Source organism: Macaca nemestrina, chromosome 1 (assembly GCF_043159975.1).
Source record: "Macaca nemestrina isolate mMacNem1 chromosome 1, mMacNem.hap1, whole genome shotgun sequence".
Classification (NCBI taxonomy): domain Eukaryota; kingdom Metazoa; phylum Chordata; class Mammalia; order Primates; family Cercopithecidae; genus Macaca; species Macaca nemestrina.
The window spans coordinates 204,762,370-204,785,851 of record NC_092125.1 but is presented as its reverse complement, the minus strand read 5'-3'; the positions used below and the strand labels follow the sequence as shown (position 1 = coordinate 204,785,851).

The window sequence follows — 23,482 nt, the reverse complement described above, 5'->3', positions numbered from 1 at the left end:
ACTCCTTGCACTGGGCCGTGCACTCACCTGGACTGTGGTCCTTCTTCCACTGGGACAACCAAAAGCCCCGAAGTTTGAGATCCTTAAAAATGAGCAGGCTCTGCGGACACAGGAAGGACATGCTGGGCTCTGAGGGCAAGAACTTCAGGCATCGCATAAGGGTACAGACTCCCCTCCAGGGACGGGGCATTGCCTAAGTTTAGACAGCTGTCGTGCCAGGGGATGTGGCCTGGCTGAGGTGTCCGGCCCGGCTCCAGGCATGCCTCCCTCCGACCCAGCTTACCACAGAGGCTATGACGGGCTGCTTGGCCATCCCTCCATAGGTTACCATGGTTCCTCCACGCCTAAAGAGTCCAAAGAGAACAAAGACTGGGTGCAAAGCAGAGACAGAGCCCTTCCTGAACCTGCCATGGTGCTTCTGCTTCAACCCTGGTTCCTAAACCCTGCTCTCAGAATCTCTGGGGAAGGTTGAAAAACACAGATTCCGGCTGGGTGCAGTGGCTCATGCCTATAATTCCAGCACTTTGGGAGGCTGAGGCAGGTGGATCACTTGAGCCCAGGAGTTCAAGACCAGCTTAGGCAACAAAAGGAGACCCCATCTCTATTAAAAAAGTACAAAAAATTAGCCGGGCAAGGTGGCACGCCTGTAGTCTCAGCTTCTTGGGAGGCTGAGGTGGGAGAATCACTTGAGGGCATGAAAGTGAGGCTGCAGTGAGCCCTGATCACACTACTGCACCCTAGCCTGGGCAACAGAGTGAGACCCTATCTCAGAAAATAAATAAATAAATAAATGCTGGGGATGGCAGCTCACACCTGTAATACCAGCGCTTTGGGAGGCCAAGGTGGGAGGATTGCCTGAGCCCAGGAGTTTGAGACCAGCCTGGGCAACACAGTGAGACCCTGTGTCTACAAATAATAATAAAAAAAATTAGCTGCGCATGGTGGTACATGCCTGTGGTCCCACTCAGGAGGCTGAGGTGGGAGGATCACTTGAGACTGGGAGGTTGAGGCTGCAGTGAGCTGAGATTGCACTGCTGCACTCCAACCTAGGCAACACAGTGAGACTGTCTCAGTATAAAACAAAACAACAAACCAGATTCCTAGGTCCAATCCCAGACCCAATGAATCAGGATACAAGAATGTATATTAAACACACACACACCCCCCATCTGGATGACTTGGATGTTTAGCCAGGGTTGGGAATCCACTGATCTAACCCAACCAGTCAGGCTTTGATTAAGTGCTGAAAAGAAACTTGCTCTCCCCAGATGAGCTCGAGGCCTGAGTTCAGCCTTGGCTCTGCTTTCACTACAGGTGTCCGACCTTGGGTGATGCAGTGAAAATGGCCCAGACCTCATCTCTTCATCTGTCAATGCTCATTCTAAGAATCAATGTGAGGAAACAGCTCTACAGATATCTACAGATAAGGAGTGATGTGGATGGTGGAGGGAACAAAGACAAGCGTCCTCTCACTGCAGGAGGTGCCTTCTCAGTACCTGCTGTCTGACACCCACACCCCGACGTCAGCTGACATACGGGAGTGAAGCTAATATAATTTCTAAGTGAATAAGCCTGGAGTTCACATGCTTGACTTAACCTGTGTTCCCCTCCCCACTCCCTGGCTCTTCTAGGAGTCTGTTGATCAAGGATGACTTCAAGCACATTTGGGGACAATACAAGGTAGACTTTGAAAACTACCGAATGGAAGGAGCTGCTGTCCTAGGGCAGGTACTTCTGTCCCTGAGGCTGCTGGGTAGTTTGGTCTTAAGTGCCCCTCGACTGCCACCTGCTGTAGAAAGTAGCTCCTGGGAGCCAAGCCCTCTCTCTTCTGTATCCCTGCTGCACTTGGTCTAATCAGACTAGTAGCTAACACTTACCAGGCTTCTACTATGTGCCAGGCACAGTTCTAAGCATTTTGCATGTACTGCCTCAGAGAATCCTCGTAACAACCTTGTTTTAGAGATGAGAAAGCTGAAGCCCATCCATCATTTGTACAGCAATTTGTATATCACCCAGTGTCCTTTAGACCAGTGGTCCCTAACCTTGTTGGCACCAGGACCGGTTTCATGGAAGACAATTTTTCCGTGGACTGGAGGAGGGAAGATGGTTTTGGGATGAAACTGTTCCACCTCCGATCCTCAGGCATTAGATTCTCATAAGGAGCACGGGACCTGGATCCCTTGCATGCGTGGTTCACAACAGGGTTCACAGGCCTATGAGAATCGAATGTTGCTGCTGATCTGTCAGGAGACAGAGCTCAGGGAGCCATGCTCGCTCACCCCCCGCTCACCTCCTGCTGCGTGACCTGGTTCCTAACAGGCCACGAACTGGCATTGGTCTGAGGCGTGGGGGCCCCTGTGTTAGATTACCCTTCAGAGGCAGAGGGTTTATAAAACCCCCATTTTAAAGATGAAGAGATGGAGGCCTGGATTGCTTTTCACGTACTGCCTAACTTTCCATAGGCCCACAGCTAGTAAGTCACAGACAGAGCTGGGGGCTTGAACCCAGTCATTCTGACTCCAGTGCCTACACTCATAACCACTGCACAACGCTTCCTCCTGCAATGACATTGGGATTGAGGTCTGCCACCGGGGCTGTCAGGTATAGGGTTGAAGCGGTGTGCTCAAATGTGGGGTCAAGCCTGGCTCTCCTGCTGACTAGACTTTGGGCCAGGTACCTGACCTCTTTGAGCCTTTTTTTTTTTTTTTTTGAGACACAGTCTGTCTCTGAAGCCCAGGCTGGAATGCAATGGCATGATCTTGGCTCACTGCAACCTTCACCTCCTGGGTTCAAGCGATTCTCCTGCCTTAGCCTCCCAAGTAGCTGGGATTACAGGTGTCTAACACCATGCCTGGCTAATTTTTGTATTTTTAGTAGAGACGAGGTTTCACCATGTTGGCCAGGCTGGTTTCGAATTCTTGACCTCAGGTGATCCACTTGCCTCGGCCTCCCAAAGTGCTAGGTTTACATGCATGAGCCACTGCACCCGGCCTGGGCCTCATTTTTTTTTTTTTTTTTTTTTTTTTTTGAGACGGAGTCTCGCTCTGTCGCCCAGGCTGGAGTGCAGTGGTGCGATCTCAGCCCACTGCAAGCTCCACCTCCTAGGTTCACGCCATTCTCCTGCCTCAGCCTCCCCAGCAGCTGGGACTACGGCGCCCGCCACCACATCCAGCTAATTTTTTGTATTTTTAGCAGAGACGGGGTTTCACTGTGTTAGCCAGGATGGTCTCGATCTCCTGACCTCGTGATCCGCCCGCCTCAGCCTCCCAAAGTGCTGGGATTACAGGCGTGAGCCATCGTGCCCGGCCTAGAAGCTTATATTAAAGGAAAGAAGAATGGAAGGACATGCATTAATATTGTCAACAAGGCTTATCCCCCTTGGTGGTGGGGTGATAGGTAACTTTTATTTCTTTTTTGAGATGGAATCTCCCTCTATCACCCAGGCTGGAGTAGAATGGTGTGATCTCAGCTCACTGCAACCTCCACCTCCTGGATTCAAATGATTCTTATGCCTCAGCCTCTCGAGTAGCTGGGATTACAGATGCCTGCCACCACGCCCAGCTAGTTTTTTTTGTATTTTTAGTAGAGATGGAGTTTCGCCATGTTGGCCAGGCTGGTCTTAAACTCCTGACCTCAAGTGATCTGCTCGTCTTGTTGGGATTTTATAAGCATGAACCACCATGCCTAGCCAGGTAACTTAAAAAAAAAAATCAAAAATTTTTTTGTAGTGATCGGGTCTCACTGTGTTACCCAGGCTGATCTCGAACTCCTGGCCTCAAGTGATGCTTTCTCCTTGGCCTCCCAAAGTACTGGGATAATAGGCATGAGCCACAGTCCCAGCCAACAGGAAACTTTTATGCTTAAGTTTTCCTTTGCACTTTTACATGTTTTCAAAATGTTTTGTAATAAGCATAATGTTCCCTTTAAAATTAGAATCTATTTTAAAAGCTAGTACAAATTTGGAAGGTTAAATAAGCTAGGACTAAGTGACTTTTTCAGACATCCCTAGGTTATAAATCCTTGACTATTCCTCTATGGCAGACAGCTTAGCAGTCTACTTCTGGGGTCCCTTGGAAAAATAAAGCTGGATAGGCCTTTTGGTCATCTACAAAGGAGGAGGCTGAGAAAGCAGTGCCCAAATAGCTGGATGACTTTGGTCCTAGTTTCCACTCAACATTGTGCTGACCTGGTCTTGGCTTGAACTGGCCACTGGGACTCGGTCACTTGATGGTCATCCCAGCTAAAGACCTGGAGAGTTCCGGCGAGCTGGACCTGCAGGCCCAAGGGACTTACGCTAACTGCCGCAGCAGCTCTGTGGAGCTTTTCCCACCGACACAGTTGAGAGCAAGCCGTGGCTGGGGCATGTCCTGGAAAGCAACAAAAGTGCAGTGAGGGAGCGACCCCCCTCTACATGTGGGGTCTGAAGCTTGCCCAAGTGCTGTGTTAGAAGGAGGGAGTAAATAAAATGAGATGTTTATGCCTTTGTTTGCGTGCATGCACGCGTGTATGTGTTTATGCCTTTGAACTCACCTTTTTCTCTGCTTAGGAAGGGTCTTTTCTTTCTTTTTTCTTTTTCTTCCTAAGACAGGGTCTCGCTCTGTTACCCAGGCTGGAGTGCAGTGGTGCAATCATGGCTCACTGCTACCTCACCCTCCCAGGCTCAAGCAATCCTCCCACCTCAGCCTCCCGAGTAGCTGGGACTGCAGATGTGTATCATGATGCCCAGATAATTAAAAATTTTTTTGTAGAGACAGAGGTCTCACTATGTTGCTCAGGCTAGCCTCAAGCTCTCAGACTCAAGCAATCCGCCTGCCTTGGCCTCCCAAAGTGTTGGGATTACAGGCATGAGCCACCTCATCTGGCCAAGAAGGGCCTTTTCTGTAGCAACTTAATCCTGTTGTCCATTTTAGGATCTGGCAGAACTCATCTTCTCTGGGAAAGAATAGGCAAAGGGCATCTGCATGCAGTTTGGTGGGCTTCGGCTCCCTGTGTGCTCCCCTTTTCAGTCCTTGTGACTTGGCTAATATTATATATGCTGATCTACTGCTTCAGAAATGTTTGCAAGAAGTGCACGCTCTTGAGTGTGTGTCTTTGGTTCCTCCTGATGGTTCAGTAAAAAGGGGCTGAGGGTCTGGTCACTTACTAGGCATGTTGTAGGGTGGAGGTTCTTGAAGGTTAAGAGGCTTTCAGTTCAGAGAGACTGAGGCCAGCTCTGACTCTCCCCCTTATAAACTATATGATTTTGGTTAAGCACTTCCTCTTTTCTAAGTAAAACAGATAGCAATTCTTTTGAATAGCTTTTGTGGAAATTATCAGATAAAATTAAGGCAGGTAGTTGGGAAAGGTTACTTCTTTCCTTTCTCTTTCTGTGTCTCTGTTTCCTCAGGTCCTCTCCTGCCAGTTCTTAGAGTCACACATGTGGGCTGACATGGCCCACCACAAATGTTTAAAACTGCAAGTCACATTGGGTTTCCTAAACTCTGTCTGTTTCTCGTGCCTCCCTCCCAGCATCTGGGCACTTAATGCATGCTGCTTGCCGCCTGGCTGGGGGAACGGGCTTTAACCAACCAAGAAGAGGCAAAGGGAGGTTTCCAGAGAGGAACAATGGTGCCAGTCCCCAGCTTCTCTAATGCATGTCAACTTTCTTCAGGGAGATGTGCATGGACTGGAGGGGCAATGTCCCTCTTACTAGATACCTTAAAGAAGTTTTTCATTTCGGGCCTTCTTAGCTCCTCTTCTGTGATGACATGCTCAGCCCCCAGACTCTTCAGTCTGTCACTCAGCTTCTGGATATCAGGTCTGGAAACCAAATATAGTTCCCTGGTCACATCTGCTGGCTTTTTCCACCAAAGTCTCCCAGGACCCCTCTACCACAGCTGGGAGAACCCATGCTTCTTTTTGCAGGAAGCTGGGGTTAGGTTTAAGCCAGGCTTGAGCAGGGACCAGCCACCTAATTTCATCCGGCTTCAATAGCTCTTGGCTGTCTCCTCACTGGAAACAGAGTGAGACTGGGTGGCTTCCACAGGCCCTGACAGCTCAATAGTGCTAGAAGCCATCTGTGCCCAGGGAGAAGTCACTTAACTTCCTGATTTCTTCCTCTGAAAAGACAAACTCCACTTCCCCCTCTTTTCAAGGGCTCTTCAGAGTGTTGTGCACACTCTAGCCCGGGAGTGGTCCTGGGTCTCTTTGGTTAAGGCAAACGGAATGATTTTTGTTAGTACAAGTGAGGAACTGAATGAAGCTGGTGTCAATTATACTAAGACTGGGCTTCCATGACAGCCACAGCCACATTCATGAACAGTGAGGCTTAGAGAAACTGGACGATACGATGGAGAGTGAGGAAACCGAGTCTGTTACTGACTTGCTGTGTCTTCCAGGGCAAGCTGCTCTCTGAAACTTCAGTTTCCTCATCTAGAAAAGACAGATGATAAACCTGCCTCTGTCTCCTTCCTATCTGTATTTAGTGCACTTCCAAGTACCACACAAAAGCAAGGGTAAAGGGGCCTTGGGTTAGACGGTTCACAGAAAGAATAATACAGCTCAAAACATTACCAAATATGAACTGGGGTTTTGAAAACATGAGGTTATCACAAGCCAAGAGTCTCAGAAAGTCTTAGCTGTTCAGTAAGAGCAGTCTCCACCTCCTTCCTGCCCTCTCTTTACATTTCAGATTCACTCATCCTATCACCAAAAGCCAGCTGGACTTCATTTCTTAGGGCTGACTCATCTGTTTCAGCCACCAACTCTGTTAGTGACACCTAAGGCCAGTTTATGCTTATGCAAGGGCGCCCTCTGGTGTACAAGTGGGCACCGCAGGGATGGGAGGTGGGAAAGGCCGAAGTCGTGGTCTGGGATGAAGCCTCCTCCCCACGCACCTGTCTCGGACCACATTGATGGTTCTTAGGCCCAGGGCTGCGGCGATCTGGATGACTGCTTGCCCCACTCCGCTGTTGGATGCATTCTGGATGACAGAATCCCCTGTGGAGCCAGGAAGAGAACCAAATCAAGCCCTGTATAGATCTGCAATAGATCAAAGGCTTCCAGCCAGGGATCCTACTGTAGGCAAGGGAGTCCTCAGGCTCAACAGGGACCCAGGACCTGGCTGCTGAGTCTTCTCAGAGCTTACATTGTTTCTCACTGTTCCCCTAATGCCTCTTAAACTTCCACAACACTCACGATGCCTCCCAGGACTTGGTAACTCAGCATCTACACTGGACATAATTTAGACCCTGCCCTGCTATGGAAAAGATTTTATAGCCTTCATAACCCTCCCAACTTTTATGTCCTCAGGTCTTTGCTTAGGTTATTTCCTTGGTTTGCAATGTTTCCCTCCTCTCTTCCTTCCTATTGAAATCCTGTAGATCCTTTGAAGTGCAGCTCAAGTGTAGCCTTCATGAAGCCTTCCGGGATTTTCCCCTCTATGTGCTCCCAAAGTGCTCTGTGGGCCTCTGTATTAATGCACATACCATGGTCTGCCCCGTCTTAGTCTTATACTTTGTTGTATATAGGTCCATTTCTATGAACAGCTTGTAGCTTCTTGAGAGGGCAGGACCGTGCCCTATTCCCCTCCGCGGTGTTTAATAAAGGCGCACTGCCTTGAAATGGGATTAGAGCTGTGCTGGAGAAATTGGCAGCCCCTGAAACAGGGTCCTACAGTTTTGTGGCAAAGCCCAGGTTTAGCTTTGGACCTGGCCATTGGGGAAGGCAGTGTGACATGCTGGGAAAAACGTGGGCTCTGGAATGAGATGGACCTGGGCATGAGTCTCAGTTTCACCAATGATTGTAACTAAACAGACAGAGCAAGTTATGACCTCTGTGAACTTCAGTTTCCTTCCCTTAAAATGTAATCCCAGCTACTAGGGAGGCTGAGGCAGGAGAATCGCTTGAACCCGGGAGGTGGAGGTTGCCGTGAGCCGAGATCACGCCACTGTACTCCAGCCTGGGCGACAGAGCAAGACTCTCTCTATGAAAAAAAAAAAAAAAAAAGTGCCCCTGATTAGAGTCAAATGCATCATGTCCGGGAAAGTGCTTTGTTGACTTTGAAATGCTTTCTGGTTTCTGGGAGACAGCAGGGATCTGTCACACAATGGGCTGAAACTAGAGATCGAGGACTTCCTGGAAGAAGAATGCCCATTCTCCTTCACCAGGGGTCAACGTACAGGTTGTCACCCACTAGTGGATTATGAATCAATCTAGTTGGCTGCAAGCAGCATTTTTTAAAAGTTAAAATTGAGAGGAGAATAAAAAATAACAGAGTATGTCACACATAGTAAGGGTATTTCACGAAACTTTGGTTTCCATTATATATATATATATATATATATGTCCCTATTTGTATAAACTGATCACAATGTAAAATGTAATTCTCACCATTTGTCAAGATCCTAAGTTGACTCAACAGTTCTGGCCACATCAGCCTTGAGGCAGGAAAGTGGAGAGGTGCACAGTGGGTACTTAGGGTGGGCAGCGTTGAAATGCCTAGATCTGTTACCACAGCTGCAGCCCAAATGGGAGGTGGCTTTAGGGCATGGGACGCAGGCAAACAAAGCATCTGCTGCACTAGGACTCCAGCAAAGGTCCCTGGTCACAGCCACTGTCTTTTTCTACCAAACGCTCCCAGGACCCCTCTGTCATAGTTGTGAGAAACCTATATTTCTCTTTGTGGGAACTGGCATCGGCTTTCAGCCAGGCCTTGGACAGTGGCTGGGCACCATGTTTCATCACACTCCAACAGCTCTGGGCCTCAGTTTCCTCACTGGCATGAGAGGTGACTTGGGTGAGTTCTACAGCCACTGCGCCTCACGGATGTGCACGGTGTGCAGAGGAAGCCCAGAAAGTTAATGCCCTTAGGGTGACCCTTAAACAATGGGGTGTGAGAATTAGTGGAAAACTCATCATTCAAGGGTTAGTTTTTCTTTTTTGAGATGGGTCTTGTTCTGTCGCCCAGGCTGGAGTGCAGTGGCACAATCTCGGCTCACTGCAACCTCTGCCTCCCGGGTTCAAGCGATTCTCCTGCCTCAGCCTCCTGAGTAGCTGGGATCACAGGCGCCGCCACCATGCCCGGCCTTAAGGGTTAATTCTGTGGTGGGTTCTATGAGAGTCTTCAGAGGGCCCCCAGCAAGACTGAGCAGGCCAGTGCGGGGGGTGGCTCATGTCTGTAACCCCAGCACTTTGAGAGACTGAGGTAGGCGGATCACAAGGTCAGGAGCTTAAGACGAGCCTGGCCAATATGGTGAAACCCTGTTTCTACTAAAAATTCAAAAATTAGCTGGATGTGGTGGCAATCCCAAGCTATAGTCCCTTGAAACTGGGAGGCGGAGGTTGCAGTGAGCCCATGCCACTGCACTCCAGCCTGGGCGACAGAGTGAGACTCCGTCTCAAAAAAAACAGCCTGAGCAGTAGTTGCCCATAGCAGTAACCGGGCTTCATGGGCTTTGCCTCCATCTCTGTCTCACTCTCCCCACTCCCCCTCATTTCTGCTTCCGAAACAAACTGTCTGCACCCAGTCCTGGTCTTAGGCTCCGCTTTCAGGGAAACCCAAATGAAACACTTGGCTTTGTCATTTACCTGCTGGCTGATCTCATGCAAATAGTTTACCTCTCTGGACCTCAGTTTTCCCATTTATGAAAGGGAAGACGAATAAAAGCAGTGGACGGTCTCTGCACTGCATGCCCAGCACTGTGTGAAGTGTTATGCTGTAGTGTTTCACCCTCCATGTTCTTTATTCTCCATTTTACAGAAGAAAAATCTGATGATTTGAGAGGCGAATTCACAGTCAGGGAAAGGTAAAGCCTGGGGTCAGATCCAGGTTATCTGCCCAAAGCTTGAGCTCTTAACCAATGATGGTACCAACCTCACTGCAACGCTTTGAAGATTTAATGCACTCAATGGGGATAATGCCTGTCAAGGCACTTCTGTGAACTGGAAAGTGCTATGTAAACGCTGAGTGGAATTATTAACACTAAGTTCAGCGTTTTACTGAAAACACAGGGACTGTGTCTATCTTGTCTGGCTTTGTATCCCAGAGCTTAACACAGCTCAACACATTTTTGCTGAATGACAGAATTCAATCCCAAGCTCTAGGGAATGTGACCCTGCAGCAGTTTTCGAGAGTGTACTCCTCGTGAGGTTTCGGCATGTTTCCTAGGAACCAAGCTAACATCTTTCTACGTGAAAGCAACAACATTCACCCGGGTGAGAGGTCCATCACCCCGTCAAAACCTCCACCTTGCAAGTTCTCCTGGCCTTGGGGTCAGGATGTGAGTGGCACCCTAGTTGGGAGACCCTGACCTGCTCCCCTAACTCCGGGTTCCTACCTGGCTGCAGCTGCTCGAAGTCCATCAACATCCTGTAGGCTGTGCAGGGATTGACGCCCAGGGTGGCAGCGCTCTGAAGAGGGATGTCACTTGGAACTTGGATCAGTGCTTCCTCGCTGAACACAGCCTCGGTCCGCCAGGTTCCTGAGTCAGAGGATGAGACCGGGATCATAAGGAAGGAGCCCTGAGCACATTCAACCCCAGCTCACTCTCCTTGGCCAATGAGCAGCCAGGATAATGGATAGTATCCACTGGAAGCATCCAGGATAGCATCCAGGATGTTTAGAAAAAGAAGAAAATCTGGATGTTCCTCTGAATGTCTGAATCCTCATGATAATTATGCAAAATAGATTGTTATTTTTTTAAATTTTTTTTTTTTTTTTTTAGAGACAGAGTCTCTGTCTGTAGCCCAGGCTGGAGTACAGTGGCGAGATCTCGGCTCACTGCAACTTCCGCCTCCTGAGTTCAAGTGATTCTCACACTGCAGCCCCCTGAGTCGCTGGGATTACAGGCGTGCACTACCATACATGGCTAATTTATTTATTTGTAGTAGAGACAAGGTTTTGCCTTGTTGCTCAGGCTGGTCTTGAACTCCTGGTCTCAGGTGATTCGCCTGCATCAGCTTCCCTAAGTGCTGGGATTATACACATAAGCCACTGTGCCCGGCCCAAATTAGATAGTTATTCTGATCTTAAACATGTAGTAAAAATGGGGTGTGGTGGCTCATGCCTATAATCTCAGCACTTTGGGAGGCAAGGTGGGAGGACTGCTTGAGGCCAGGAGCTCAAGACCAGCTGGGGCAACATAGTGAGACCTTGTCTCTACAAAAAAAAAAAAAAAAAAAAAAAAAAAAAATTAGCTGGGTATAATGCCCTGCAGTCCTGGCTTCTCATGAGGCTTAGGTGGGAGGATTGCTTGGGCCCAGTAATTTAAGGACACAGTGAGCTATGATTGTGTGACTGCACTCCAGCCTGGGTGACACAGCAAGACCCTGTCTCAAAAAAACCCAAAAACCAAAAAACAAACCAAAACAAAAAATGCCAAATACTGTTGTAAGGGCAACTCAGAGAGGTTGCTTTTCTGAGTTACCATCAGATTTAGCTAATGTCACCATGCAGGGAGTTAATGACCTCAAAATGCTGCAATCTAAGGGTAAGACAGTAGTAATATTACCACTAGGGCAGGAGAAGCTGAGAAAGCCCCCTTTTTCCTACACAGTCCTCATTCTTCTCATCCAGAGCAAGCTGACTCAGGTGGGGTTTTTTTTTTTTTTTTTTTTTTTTTGAGACGAAGTCTCGCTCTTGTTCCCCAGGCTGGAGTGCAATGATGCAATCTCAGCTCATTGCAACCTCTGCCTCCTGGGTTCAAGTGATTCTCCTGCCTTAGCCTCCCGAGTAGCTGGGACTACAGGCACCCGGCTAATTTTTGTATTTTTAGTAGAGGTGGGGTTTCACCATGTTGGCCAGGCTGGTCTCAAACTCCTGACCTCAGCTGATCCACCCACCTCGGCCTCCCAGAGTGCTGGGATTACAGGCGTGACCTACTGCATCTGGCCTGACTCAGGTGGTTTTAGGGAACAAAGCATAAAAGTAGAAGTCAAGAGCACAGATGCCAAACCTGGTTTTGCTATTCTGCTGGTTTGAGAAAATTCCTGTCACTGAGTTTCAGTTACTCTAATGTGTAAATGGCACAGGCAAGAACAGCCTGACTCGCCTCCTCCAGGAGCTACTGTAGAAATCAAATGAGATAAGGAAATGAAAAATTCTATAAGCTGGAAAGAAATGAGCATCAACTCCCAGCCCACATTCCAGTTCCAGACAAAAGAATTCCAGAATGTCAGTACTGAGAAGGCCCTTATCGAGCATCGACTTTGAACCCCTCATGCAACAGGGGAGGAAATGAGGAAGTCACTTGCCCAAAGCCCCCTGGCTTATCTAGGCAGAGTTGGAGCTGGAACCTGGGTATCTGGGCTGCCTTCCTTCCATCTACAGATATTTATCTTGCACCCAGGCACTTGAACAACACAGACACATTCCCTGCTTTCATTCTAGTGGAGTTGAACAGGTGAAAAAAAGCAGATATGATAATGATAAATTATAAATAGAGACAGTAACAGCAAGGGAATTACTTTAGATGCGAGTCAAGGATACTTCTCTGAGGAGGTGACAGGCTAAGAGTGACTCAGAGCACACAAAGAACATCTTAGGCAGGGGACGCAGCAGATGCAGAGATGCTGCAGCAGGACAGACACAGGACTGGGATGGGATGATGCTGCACCGCAGGGTGGAGACTGATGGGAAGAGTGGTTTGAGACGCAGCTGGCCTGGCTGATGCAGCGGGGGCTGGGCAGGTGATGTGACACTTTCAGAATTCTGACCCACAGTAACCATGAATTCCACTGTGAATTCGTACATATACATACATGAATATACATGTAACACAAGCCTGTATTTCACAGAATACTTACCCTTACTATGTAAGAGATACTCTATTTTTTATTCTTTTCTGCTCAACTTTAATTTTAAAAAGTGCTATTTGCAACTCACTAGATTGATTTCCCAAATGGGTCACAATCTGCGGTATGAAAGCATGACCTCAGCACCATGGTATGGAGAGCTGATCTTGTTTTAGTGAATGAGTGAGTGGGAAGCCTCTAACAAGCTTTAAGAGGAGACTGAGATGATCTGATATGTGCTTTAAGATCACTTTATTGCTGGGTGAAGACTGTGGAGTAGGGAGGGGCAGTGTGGAAGCGAGAGGTCTTTGCGGGGGTTGAGGTATGAGATGATGGCTGCCTAGACTGGGACTTTGGCAGTGGGGATGAGGAAGAGAAGATGGATTCGAGTTCTGTTTTAAAGATAGAATCAATAGGATTTGGTGAGGACTGGGTGAGGGGTCTGCATCACATGGGCAGGATCTTGTATGAAGAAGGGGTGAAGAGTGTAGGCTTTGGAGTCAGAGAGACTCCAGCCTTGATTCCACTGTGTCTTCACTGTGTCACCTTAGGGAAATTGCTTGGAGCCTTGTTGGCTCAGCATCTGGTCACTGTGGCAGCTTGGGGCCCTTGGCCTGTGCTTCCAAAGCTCTTGGGCATGCCTGCTCACTATTTAGTTGCTGGGATTCTAATGGTATCCTGGTCCTATGTGGGCCAGCTGTGGGAAGCAGGGGGCAGCCTGGGTAATCACTAACCGTGCTGTAGGAAATGGGGATGTCAATGTGGGCTTTAGGGACCAGGAACTGGGGATGGGAGGCAGGAACACTTTTTATTTTTATTTTTTTGATACGGAGTCTTGCTTTGTCACCCAGGCTGGAGTGCAGTGGCACGATCTTGGCTCACTGCAAGCTCCGCCTCCCAGGTTCACGCCATTCTCCTGCCTCACCCTCCCGAGTAGCTGGGACCACAGATGCCTGCCACCACGCCTGGCTAATTTTTTGTATTTTTTGTTAGAGACAGGGTTTCACCATGTTAGCCAGGATGGTCTCCATCTCCTGACCTCGTGATCCGCCTGTCTCGGCCTCCCAAAGTGCTGGGATTACAGGCGTGAGACACCAAGCTCGGCCTGGGAACACTTTTTATTGAAGGCTGTGTCAATCCTAGAGTAGGTCTATGGCTGAGAAAATAAAAGACTGAAAAGGCAAGGATTCCTCTGGAATCCAGGAAGTGCCCCAGCATCCTGTGGGCTTTCCCCAGACTGGCCTTCAAATCATTGTTCCCACTCATCTCAGCTAACACTTATTGCACTCTACCCTGTGCCAAATGCTTAGTGCAGGGCTTTCTATGTATGAAATCCAGGGCATTTTCTAATTCCTCTTATGGCACGACAATGGAAATCCAGCCCTTGATATGAATTTCTGGGGCTTAGCAGTCCCTAATCCTCTTCTCAAGAGACGCTGGGTGGGAGGGAGGCAGCACCCATGGTCAGAGACAAGGGCTTTCAGGATTTCAAGTAGAACTCTTAGGCTTGAAGTTGGAGAGACCTGCTTAAAAACCCTGGTTCTGCCACTCACTAGTGTGTGACTTTGAATGATCACTTTACCTTTTTTGAGTTTCCATTTCCCTAATCTGTGAAATGCAGAAAATAACACTTCTGTCATAGTGGGAAGATTAAACTAAAGACATTTGTACAGAGACTATCACTATGCCTAGCATACAGTGGGTGTATAACACACATTGTTTTCCTTTAATGATGCTAATTCCCAGACCTTAGCTCTGAGGATTCCCAATTCCTCACTCATATGCAACTGACCCTTAACCATCTCCATTATCTAACTTGGGGGTCAGCAAATTGTGACCTGTGGGCCAAATCTGGCTCACCACTTGTTTTTGTAAATAAAGTGTTTTTTTGTTTTGAGACAAGGGTCTTGCTCTGTTGCCCAGGTTGGAGTATGGCTTACCGCAACCTCTGCTTCCGGGCCTTGAGCTATCCTTCCATGTCAGCCTCCCCAGTGGCTGGGACTACAGGTGTACGCTGCCACACTTGGCTAATTTTTTGTAGAAATGGACTTTCCCCAAGTTGTCCAGGCCATCCTTGAACTCTTGGACTCAAGCGATCTGCCCGCCTCAGCCTCCCATGCTGGGATTACAGGCATGAGCCACCACGCCCGGTCCTGCAAATAAAGTTTTACTGGAATACAGCCATGCTCACTCAATTGTTTATATATTGTCTGTATGTTTACAATAGTAGAATTGGGTAGTCACAAAGATGGTATAGCCTACAAAGTCTAAAATATTTATTATTTGGCCCTTTAAGATAAAAGTTTGCCAACTCCTGATCTAATTCATAGAGAAATTTGGCATTTGCAAAGATCATTGCATATATTCGCTCAGTTGAGTTTTATTAAGAGTCTACTGAGACATGGTAGGCAGTGACTATTAGTTCTATTTTCGAGATGAAAAAACTGAGGCACAAAGTAGCTGTGACTTAAATCAGGTCATACAGTGGAGCTAGAAAGAGAACTTGCCCCTGATTCTAGAGCCAGTGCTCTTTCTATGGCTCTGTGCTTCCTCAGGAAGGTTTTGCGTATTTCCCAAGGAGAAAGTCAGTTGGCAAAGATCTATGTACACCATCTGGTCTAGTCTCCTCTGGGATCGGCTGCACGTGGGAAAAGGCCGGCTATGGGCTCAGCAACAGCTGGGCAGCTCAGAACCATGGAAAATGACCAAGCTGTGGCCAGCTGAGAACTTATATGTTTAATAGTTGCCACTCTTACTAAATGGCAGTCTTCATGAGAAGAAGGACCATGTCCGTTCACTGCTGTGTCCTCGAGTCCAGCATGCTGCAGATGCTTACAAAATGTTTACTGAATACACTGAGTTAATTGCAGTACTCACAATTATAAAATCCTCATCCTCTCTGGCTGGCACCTTTGGCCGGGTGCGGTGGCTCAATGCCTGTAATCCCAACACTTTGGGAGGCTGAGGGGGGCAGATCACCTGAGGTCAGGAGTTCAAGACCAGCCTGACCAACAAGACAAACAAGACAAAACCCCAGCTCTACTAAAAGTACAAAAATTGGCCGGGCGCGGTGGCTCAAGCCTGTAATCCCAGCACTTTGGGAGGCCGAGACGGGCGGATCACGAGTTCAGGAGATCGAGACCATCCTGGCTAACACGGTGAAACCCCGTCTCTACTAAAATACAAAAAAAATTAGCCGGGCGAGGTGGCGGGCGCCTGTACTCCCAGCTACTCGGGAGGCTGAGGCAGGAGAATGGCGTGAACCCAGGAGGCGGGGCTTGCAGTGAGCTGAGATCCGGCCACTGCACTCCAGCCTGGGCAACAGAGCTAGACTCCGTCTCAAAAAAAAAAAAAAAAAAAAAAAAGTACAAAAATTAGCTGGGCGTGGTGGTGGGCGCCTGTAGTCCCAGGTACTCGGGAGGCTGAGGCAGGAGAATTGCTTGAACCCAGGAGGTGTAGGTTGCAGTAAGCTGAGCAACAGAGAGAGACTCTGTCTCAAAAGAAAAACAAGACAAAAAAAGAATCACCTTTTCTCCAGGGAAGAATCCCTGTTCTGGGTACCCCCACCACCACACGTACAATTACCCAGACACCTGGCAGACGTCCTTTATTCTCATTTCCAAACTGAAAGTATTGCCAAATCTTGTTACTTTAGCTCTTGACTCCACACCCTCTTCTCCAGCCCTACGGCCCTGTCTTATTCAGACCCTCACCCTTCATCATCTGAAGCCTGACTTGTTTGCCCACCTCCTCACAGGCTTTCTGCCTCCACCCTCTGCCTTTCCAGACCAATGGTTTGCAGACCATTCTCTGCATTGCACAAATCCTAACAAATCATTCCTCTACTTAACTCTCCGTTGGTACCCCTTGCACTGTGGATGCCGGCCCACCAGGACCCAGCTCCAGCCCACCTTTCCAGCTCCACCTCACTTCTCTTCCACTCCCACCCATGAGCCAGCCATCCTGAGCTACCTGCAGCTCCCCACCAGTGCTGTGCCTTCTCTTATCACTTACGTTCACACATGCTGCACTCCCTGCCTGGGAAGCCCCTCCTCACCTAGCCCACTGGCTGCACTTCCAGCAGCTCTTCCAGACTGAGTTCAAGCATCACTTCTCCAGGAAGCCTTTTTTAAGGCTTTCCAAGATAGAGGACTCTTGTCTTTGTGTCAATCCTGTGATTATAGTGCTTGTAATACTGTATTGTATTAAGTGTTGTGTTTCCATTCCTGGGCCTCCTACTGCCAGCCAAGAGCACTCTGAGGGCAGGAACTGTCTGCTCACCTTGATAGGACCTTCACTCAGCACAGGGGCTGGCCCGAAGCACTGGCATCAGGATCCAGTGAATCCTCGCAGCTCTCAATTTGCTCAAATGGCTGAGTTCCTTCACCGCCAGGTGGGTGTAGGAGATGGTGCAGCCATTCTTGGCAGCCTCCATGATCTTAGAGAAGAGCTTGTAGTAGACTCCTATTACTGTTTTTTTTCCCCCCTAGTATTTTTTTTTCTTTCTACAAGTGCTCCTTCCTAATCTCTGGGGCTGTCAACCACAAGGCCCCACCTTCTGTACCATGGAGGAAGGTGACAGACTCAATCAGAGCAACCGGAGTGGCCCTACCCCACCCCAGGGGACTGGTTCCGGGATGGGCAAGGCCCATTCAGGGCCCTTCTGGGGGATGTGCTGGACATGATTGTGGAGGATGTGCTCATTTGTTTGTTTTTAGGGTGATATGAACCTCAGGCTGCTGCTGGCCATCTACGAGAGGGGTGTATCAGAGTGGATCTGAATTCTAACTCCATCACTTCTGGCTGGGTGACCTTGGACAAACTGCTCAATAGTTTACGGTTTTCCATTGCATTTAGTGTTGTATTGCCTGCAAAATGGGAAGGAAATAACCACCTCATGTTGTGGGAACAATTGAGTTAATATACATGAAGTGCTTAGAGTAGTGCCTGGCACAAAGAGAGTGGCCAATAAGTATTTGCTGGTTTGATTATATCAATATGTAGGGATAGCCCATCTGAGAACAAGTGAGAGACACAACTCTGATAGTACTGGGGCTCTTAGATCCAGCTGAACCCAAAGCTTTCAACCTGTTACACTTCCCAGTTCCACAGATCAATTAACTTTTTTTTTTTTTTTTTTTTTGAGATGGAATCTCACTCTGTCGCCCAGGTTGGAGTGCAGTGGCACGATCTCGGCTCACTGTAACCTCCGCTTCCTGGGATCAAGTGATTCCCCTGTCTCAGCTTCCCGAGTAGCTGGGACTACAGGCATGCCACCATGTCTGGTTAATTTTTGTATTTTTTTTTTTTTTTTTTTTTGAGACGGAGTCTCGCTCTGTCGCCCAGGCTGGAGTGCAGTGGCCGGATCTCAGCTCACTGCAAGCTCCGCCTCCCGGGTTCAGGCCATTCTCCTGCCTCAGCCTCCCGAGTAGCTGGGACTACAGGCGCCCACCACCTCGCCCGGCTAGTTTTTTTGTATTTTTTAGTAGAGACGGGGTTTCACTGTGTTAGCCAGGATGGTCTCGATCTCCTGACCTCGTGATCCACCCGTCTTGGCCTCCCAAAGTGCTGGGATTACAGGCTTGAGCCACCGCGCCTGGCCAATTTTTGTATTTTTAGTAGAGATGGGGTTTTACCATGTTGGCCAGGCTGGTCTTGAACTCCTGACCTCAGGTGATCTGCCCGCCCCAGTCTCCCAAAGTGCTGGGATTACAGGCATGAGCCACTGCACCTGCCCTTAACTTATTTTTTTTTTTTTTGGAGATGGAGTCTCGCTCTGTTGCCCAGGCTGGAGTGCAGTAGCGTGATCTCGGCTCACGGCAGCCTCCGCCTACTGAGTTTAAGAGATTCTCCTGCCTCAGTCTCCCGAGTAGCCAGGACTACAGACGCGTGCCACCACACCTGGCTAATTTTTTGTATTTTTATTAGAGATGGGGTTTCACCATGTTGGCCAGGCTAGTCTCGAACTCCTGACCTCAGGTGATCCACCCACCTTGGCCTCCCAAAGTGCTGGGATTACAGGCGTGAGCCACCATGCCCAGCTCCAACTTCTTTTTTTACAGCAAGTTTGAGCTGGGTTGCTGTAAGTTACAACCCAGAAGATCATAACACTGGTGTGTAGTGGGAACCCAGGAGAAAGAATCCAGTGAGCACTGTCATTTTGCTGTTTGAGTTTGGGCCAGGGCTTTACTTCTCAAGCTTCAGTTTGTGTCCGATGGGTGGATAATACATGTCCTGCTTCCCTCTTGTAGCTGCTGTGAGGATCGATGTGTATAACAGATGTGCCTTGAAAACTGTTAAGTGCTAAAAAATAAAACTCACCTATGACTCCTTATAATATATCAAAGAAAATCCTGCTCATTACCTTGGCTTGGGAAGGGCCTTACCCCATGTGGACCCAAGCTACCTTTTTAAAAAAATAGAGACAGGGTCTCACTCTGTTGCCCATGCTGGAGTGCAATGGTGCAATCATAGCCCACCGTAGCCTGGAACTCCTGGGCTCAAGTGATTGAACCTGCCTTTCTGGCCTTCTTTCTCACTCGTGCAATCCTCTACTATGTGCAAACCCTCTGCTGAGGCTACAGTGGATTTTCCACCATTTCCCAATCTCACCTTTGTGTCTCTGCTCATTTTACGTCCTCTACATGAAATGCCTTTTGGCTCATCTCCATGTATAAACAAAATTCAGGCTGGGCACAGTGGCTCATGCCTGTAATCCCAGCACTTTGGGAGGCTGAGGTGGTGGGTCACCTGAGGTCAGGAGTTCGAGACCAGCCTGGTCAACATTATAAAAACCCCTCCCTACCAAAAATACAAAAATTTGTCGGGCGTGGTGGTGGGCAACTGTAATGCCAGCTACTCAGGCGGCCACGGCAGGAGAATCGCTTGAACCTGGGAGGCAGAGGTTGCAGTGAGCCGAGAACGTCCCACTGCATGCCAGCATGGGTGACAAAGTGAGACTCTGTCTCAAAAAAAATAAAATAAAACAAGGCCAAGTGTGGTGGCTCACGCCTATAATCCCAGCATTTTGGGAGGCCGAGGCGGATGGATCCCTGAGGTCAGGAGTTTGAGACCCAGCCCGGCCAACATGGTGAAACCCCATCTCTACTAAAAATACAAAAATTAGCTGGGTGTGGTGGTGGGCGCCTGTAATCCCAGCCACTTGGGAGGCTGAGGCAGGAGAATCACTTGAACCCGGGAGGCGGAGGCTGTGGTGAGCCGAGATCGCACCATTGCACTCCAGCCTGGGCAATAAGAGCAAAACTCTGTCTCAATAAATAAATAAACAACAACAACAACAAAAAACCCTGCATTACCCAGGTACACTGAGCCAATCAGTGGACGTCTACAGAGAGGGTGAAATAGGATCTGGAAGAACGAAAAGGCAGCTGACACCTGGAGAAACTCACCCAAACCAGCATTTGCTGGAATCACCCAGTCTCCTGGCTTCAGCCCGGTCACATTGCTGCCCACTGCTACTACCTGTGCAACACCTTCGTTCCCTCCAACAGCTGGCAGTTCGGGAAGGAGGCCATAGTTTCCTGAGGAAGAAGAGCATTAAAGGGTCAACCAGTGATGTTTGGGCAGTGAAAGAGCATGGACTTGAGTACATGCTATCCTAGGCCTGATCTGGGCTCTGCTTTGGACTGTCTGCCTAACCAACCTCTGAGCCTTAGCTTACTTGTCTGTATAGGGGGACTATATTCTTTAGTGTTCATGGTTATTATGAAGATCAGATAACATACGAAATAAAACCAGCATGTCGTAGGCACTTCACAAGGTTTAGTTTACTCCCCACTGCAATCTTCTCAAAAATCCTCACATGCCAGAAAAGGGAGGCCAGACAGGGCTGACACAGCCTGTAGACGGCTCATCTGGAGAACAGCTGCTGCTAATCACAGGCATTTCACACCCACACCTGAGGAGGAATGAAAACGAGGTGGCAGCTGAACAAAAAAGCCAATTAACATAAGCCACAGAAACCAAGGTTACCTTGGATCATATTTATGTCAGATGGATTGATAGGGGCCGCCAGTATCTTCACATGGACATCTGATCCTCCCACAGCAGCTAGCTCCAGGTTCTTGAGTCTAAGCACAAAGCCAAACGGAGATGTTCATGTCATCCAGGCTAGATTGGGTGTTTCGCTCAAATCATCTCCCCAAAGTAGGTCAGGCAACATTTCTGAGCTGCCATGTGTGCCCAGGAATTATAGTTCTGTTATAAAAGAGAGGTACCATAAGAAATCAGTACAGAAGGCTGGGCGTGGTGGCTTATGCCTGTAATCCCAGCACTTTGGAAGGCTGAGACAGGCGGATCACCTGAGGTCAGGAGTTCAAGACCAGCCTGGCCAACATGGCGAAAACCTGTCTCTACTAAAATAAAAAAATTAGCCGGGCATGGTGGTGGGTGCCTGTAATCTCAGCTACTCGGGCGGTTGAGGCAGAATAATTGCTTGAATGTGGGAGGCAGAGATTGTAGTGAGGTGAGATTGTGCCATCCATCCTGGGTGACAAAGCAAAACTTTGTCTCAAAAAAAAAAAAAAGAAATCAACATAGGATACAGGTTGACTCTCATTAACCACAAGTGGAAAATCTACAGTGTTTTTCTTTTTTTCTTTTTGTTAAAGACAGAGTCTCACTGTGTCACCCAGGCTGGAGTACAATGGCGCAATCTCGGCTCACTGCAACCTCTGCCTCCCGGGTTCAAGTGATTCTCCTGCCTCAGCCTCCCAAGAAGCTGGGACTGTAGGTGCTTGCCACCACGCCCAGCTAATTTTTTTTTTTTTTTAATTTTTAGTAGATGGGGTTTCACTATGTTGGCCAGGCTGGTCGTGAACTCCTGACCTTGTGATCCGCCTTCCTCGGCCTCCTAAAGTGTTGGGATTACAGGTGTGAGCCACTGCACCTGGCCTTTCAACCCCACTGCCCTCTCTGGGACAGGAAACCTCTGCTGGCCTAGATGAGCCCTGTGTTTCCCAAAACTCGCTTGGTTATAAGAATTACCTGGTATGCTCATGGATATAAATCATCAGGCCTACCTCTGAATTACTGAGCCAGAATCTCCAGATGAGGGCACCCCAAGTAGTTCTTACCAACAGACATACCTGGGAAATCCCAGGCTAGCTGACATGTCCTCCACCTGTTTGATTTTATTCTTGGTCGTAACATACAGGGGAGAGGAGATATTTCTGTTAGTTGTGGAGTGTGGGGGTAATGGGGAGATGGTCTATGTAGTTCACAAAGACCTCTATGGGTGGCCGTGATTCACTCTGAGTGATGTCCCTTCTGGAGGAGGATTCTTGTCTGGCAGAAAGGACCCTGGGTGGAGGGCTGAGGGTCCTGGGCGTAAAGCTCAACCACAGGATGCCTGGGTCACCATGGGCAAGTTTCTTCTCTGCTCTAGGCCTCTGTTTCTCCATTTGTAAAACAGAGTTGCAGTAGTGGTTTGAACCTGATCCCCTCTGGGAGCCTCTTCCATGTTGTCAGTGGTAAGTCCCTCTGCTTGTGGTGGGTCTTGGACACCACGGTGGCAACATCTTTATCCCACTGAAACTTTGCTTAATGGGCAAAACCTGCAAGAAAGCTTTTGAGGGAGGCCAAGTTGCAATGTACATGTGTTACTTTTGTTATTTCAAAAAAGTTTTTTAAAAAAGGAGATCTGCCAACCAGATAGTACTGGTCAGTGTACTAGACCCAAGGGGCCTGTGACTTTTTAATCACCAGTGACTGCTTGCTTTCTTTCTCCACACCCCTAAGATTTCATGTTTGCAATGTTTCTCTCTGCCCAAATGCATTTATTAAGTAATAATTCATTTTTACTTACCCAAGACACATAAAACTGCCAACAAGAGGTTCTTAGCATTAGGCAACAGTATCACCAAACTAAGCTGATGTAATTCCACCTACTTCCTGCAGAAATCTGACCTTTTAATTACGCCGCAGGTTTGATCTTGTGGTAAAAGTGTGATTTTCTAGAAATGTTTAATAATAGGTGGGCGTGGGGGCTCACGCCTGTAATCCCAGCACTTTGGGAGGCTGAGGTGGATGCATCACGAGGTCAGGAGGTCGAGACCAGCCTGGTCAACCTAGTGAAACCCCATCTCTACTAAAAATACAAAAATTAGCCAGGTGTAGTGGTGTGTGCCTGTAGTCCCAGCTACTCAATTAAGGAATGTATGTATTTACACATAGCTGGAGGATGGGGAGTCCTTGCAATAGTAATAACTACTGTTTATTCAGTGCTTACCAGTCAGGCACACTGCTAAGTGCTTTACCTGCCAGCTCTCCTATTACAATAGCTCTCATACTATTGTTCTGCTTTTACAGCTGAGGAACAAAGGCTCTAAGAGGTAAATAACTTGCTCACGGCCACTACAAAGTAGCAAGTGGCTGACCTGATTTGAACCTGGCAGTGTGATCTAGAGAAGCCAGCAGGTAAGGTGCTGACCCCACACCAAGCAGAGGGCAGTGAAATGAGCACAGGCTGGACCGGCTGTAGTTGCCTTATGGGGAGAGGGAGGGAGCGCTAACAGGTGGGCGCGAAGCAAGGAGGCATCAGCCCAGATAGTGATGTTTCACTCTCAATGTGTGTATTAAGTCTGCATTCAAAAGAAAAATCCTGCCCAGAGCAAATGGAGTTTGGACTAGCTGCCCCTTTATATTATCCACAGCGCTTCTCTCCTCCATTTTCACAGATCATCAGAGGTTT

The 23,482-nt window shown here is 48.4% G+C and overlaps 1 protein-coding gene across 4 annotated transcripts in view; it reads right to left on the bottom strand.

Annotated features, from left to right (window-relative positions):
- Window positions 1–23,482, bottom strand: part of LOC105494580 (mitochondrial trans-2-enoyl-CoA reductase) — a 43,464-nt gene that overhangs the window by 8,169 nt on the left and 11,813 nt on the right. For 3 of the 4 annotated variants that reach the window (XM_011763122.3, XM_071097290.1, XM_011763123.3), the window contains exons 2-9: window positions 20,764–20,861; window positions 20,181–20,312; window positions 10,317–10,460; window positions 6,876–6,978; window positions 5,697–5,799; window positions 4,294–4,367; window positions 284–344; window positions 28–100 (exon numbers count right to left, since the gene is read on the bottom strand). In XM_011763122.3, the coding sequence (XP_011761424.2) occupies window positions 28–100; window positions 284–344; window positions 4,294–4,367; window positions 5,697–5,799; window positions 6,876–6,978; window positions 10,317–10,460; window positions 20,181–20,312; window positions 20,764–20,861 (788 nt within the window). The remainder of the gene's footprint in view (window positions 1–27; window positions 101–283; window positions 345–4,293; window positions 4,368–5,696; window positions 5,800–6,875; window positions 6,979–10,316; window positions 10,461–20,180; window positions 20,313–20,763; window positions 20,862–23,482) is intronic. The other variant, XM_011763125.2, reaches the window with a different exon arrangement.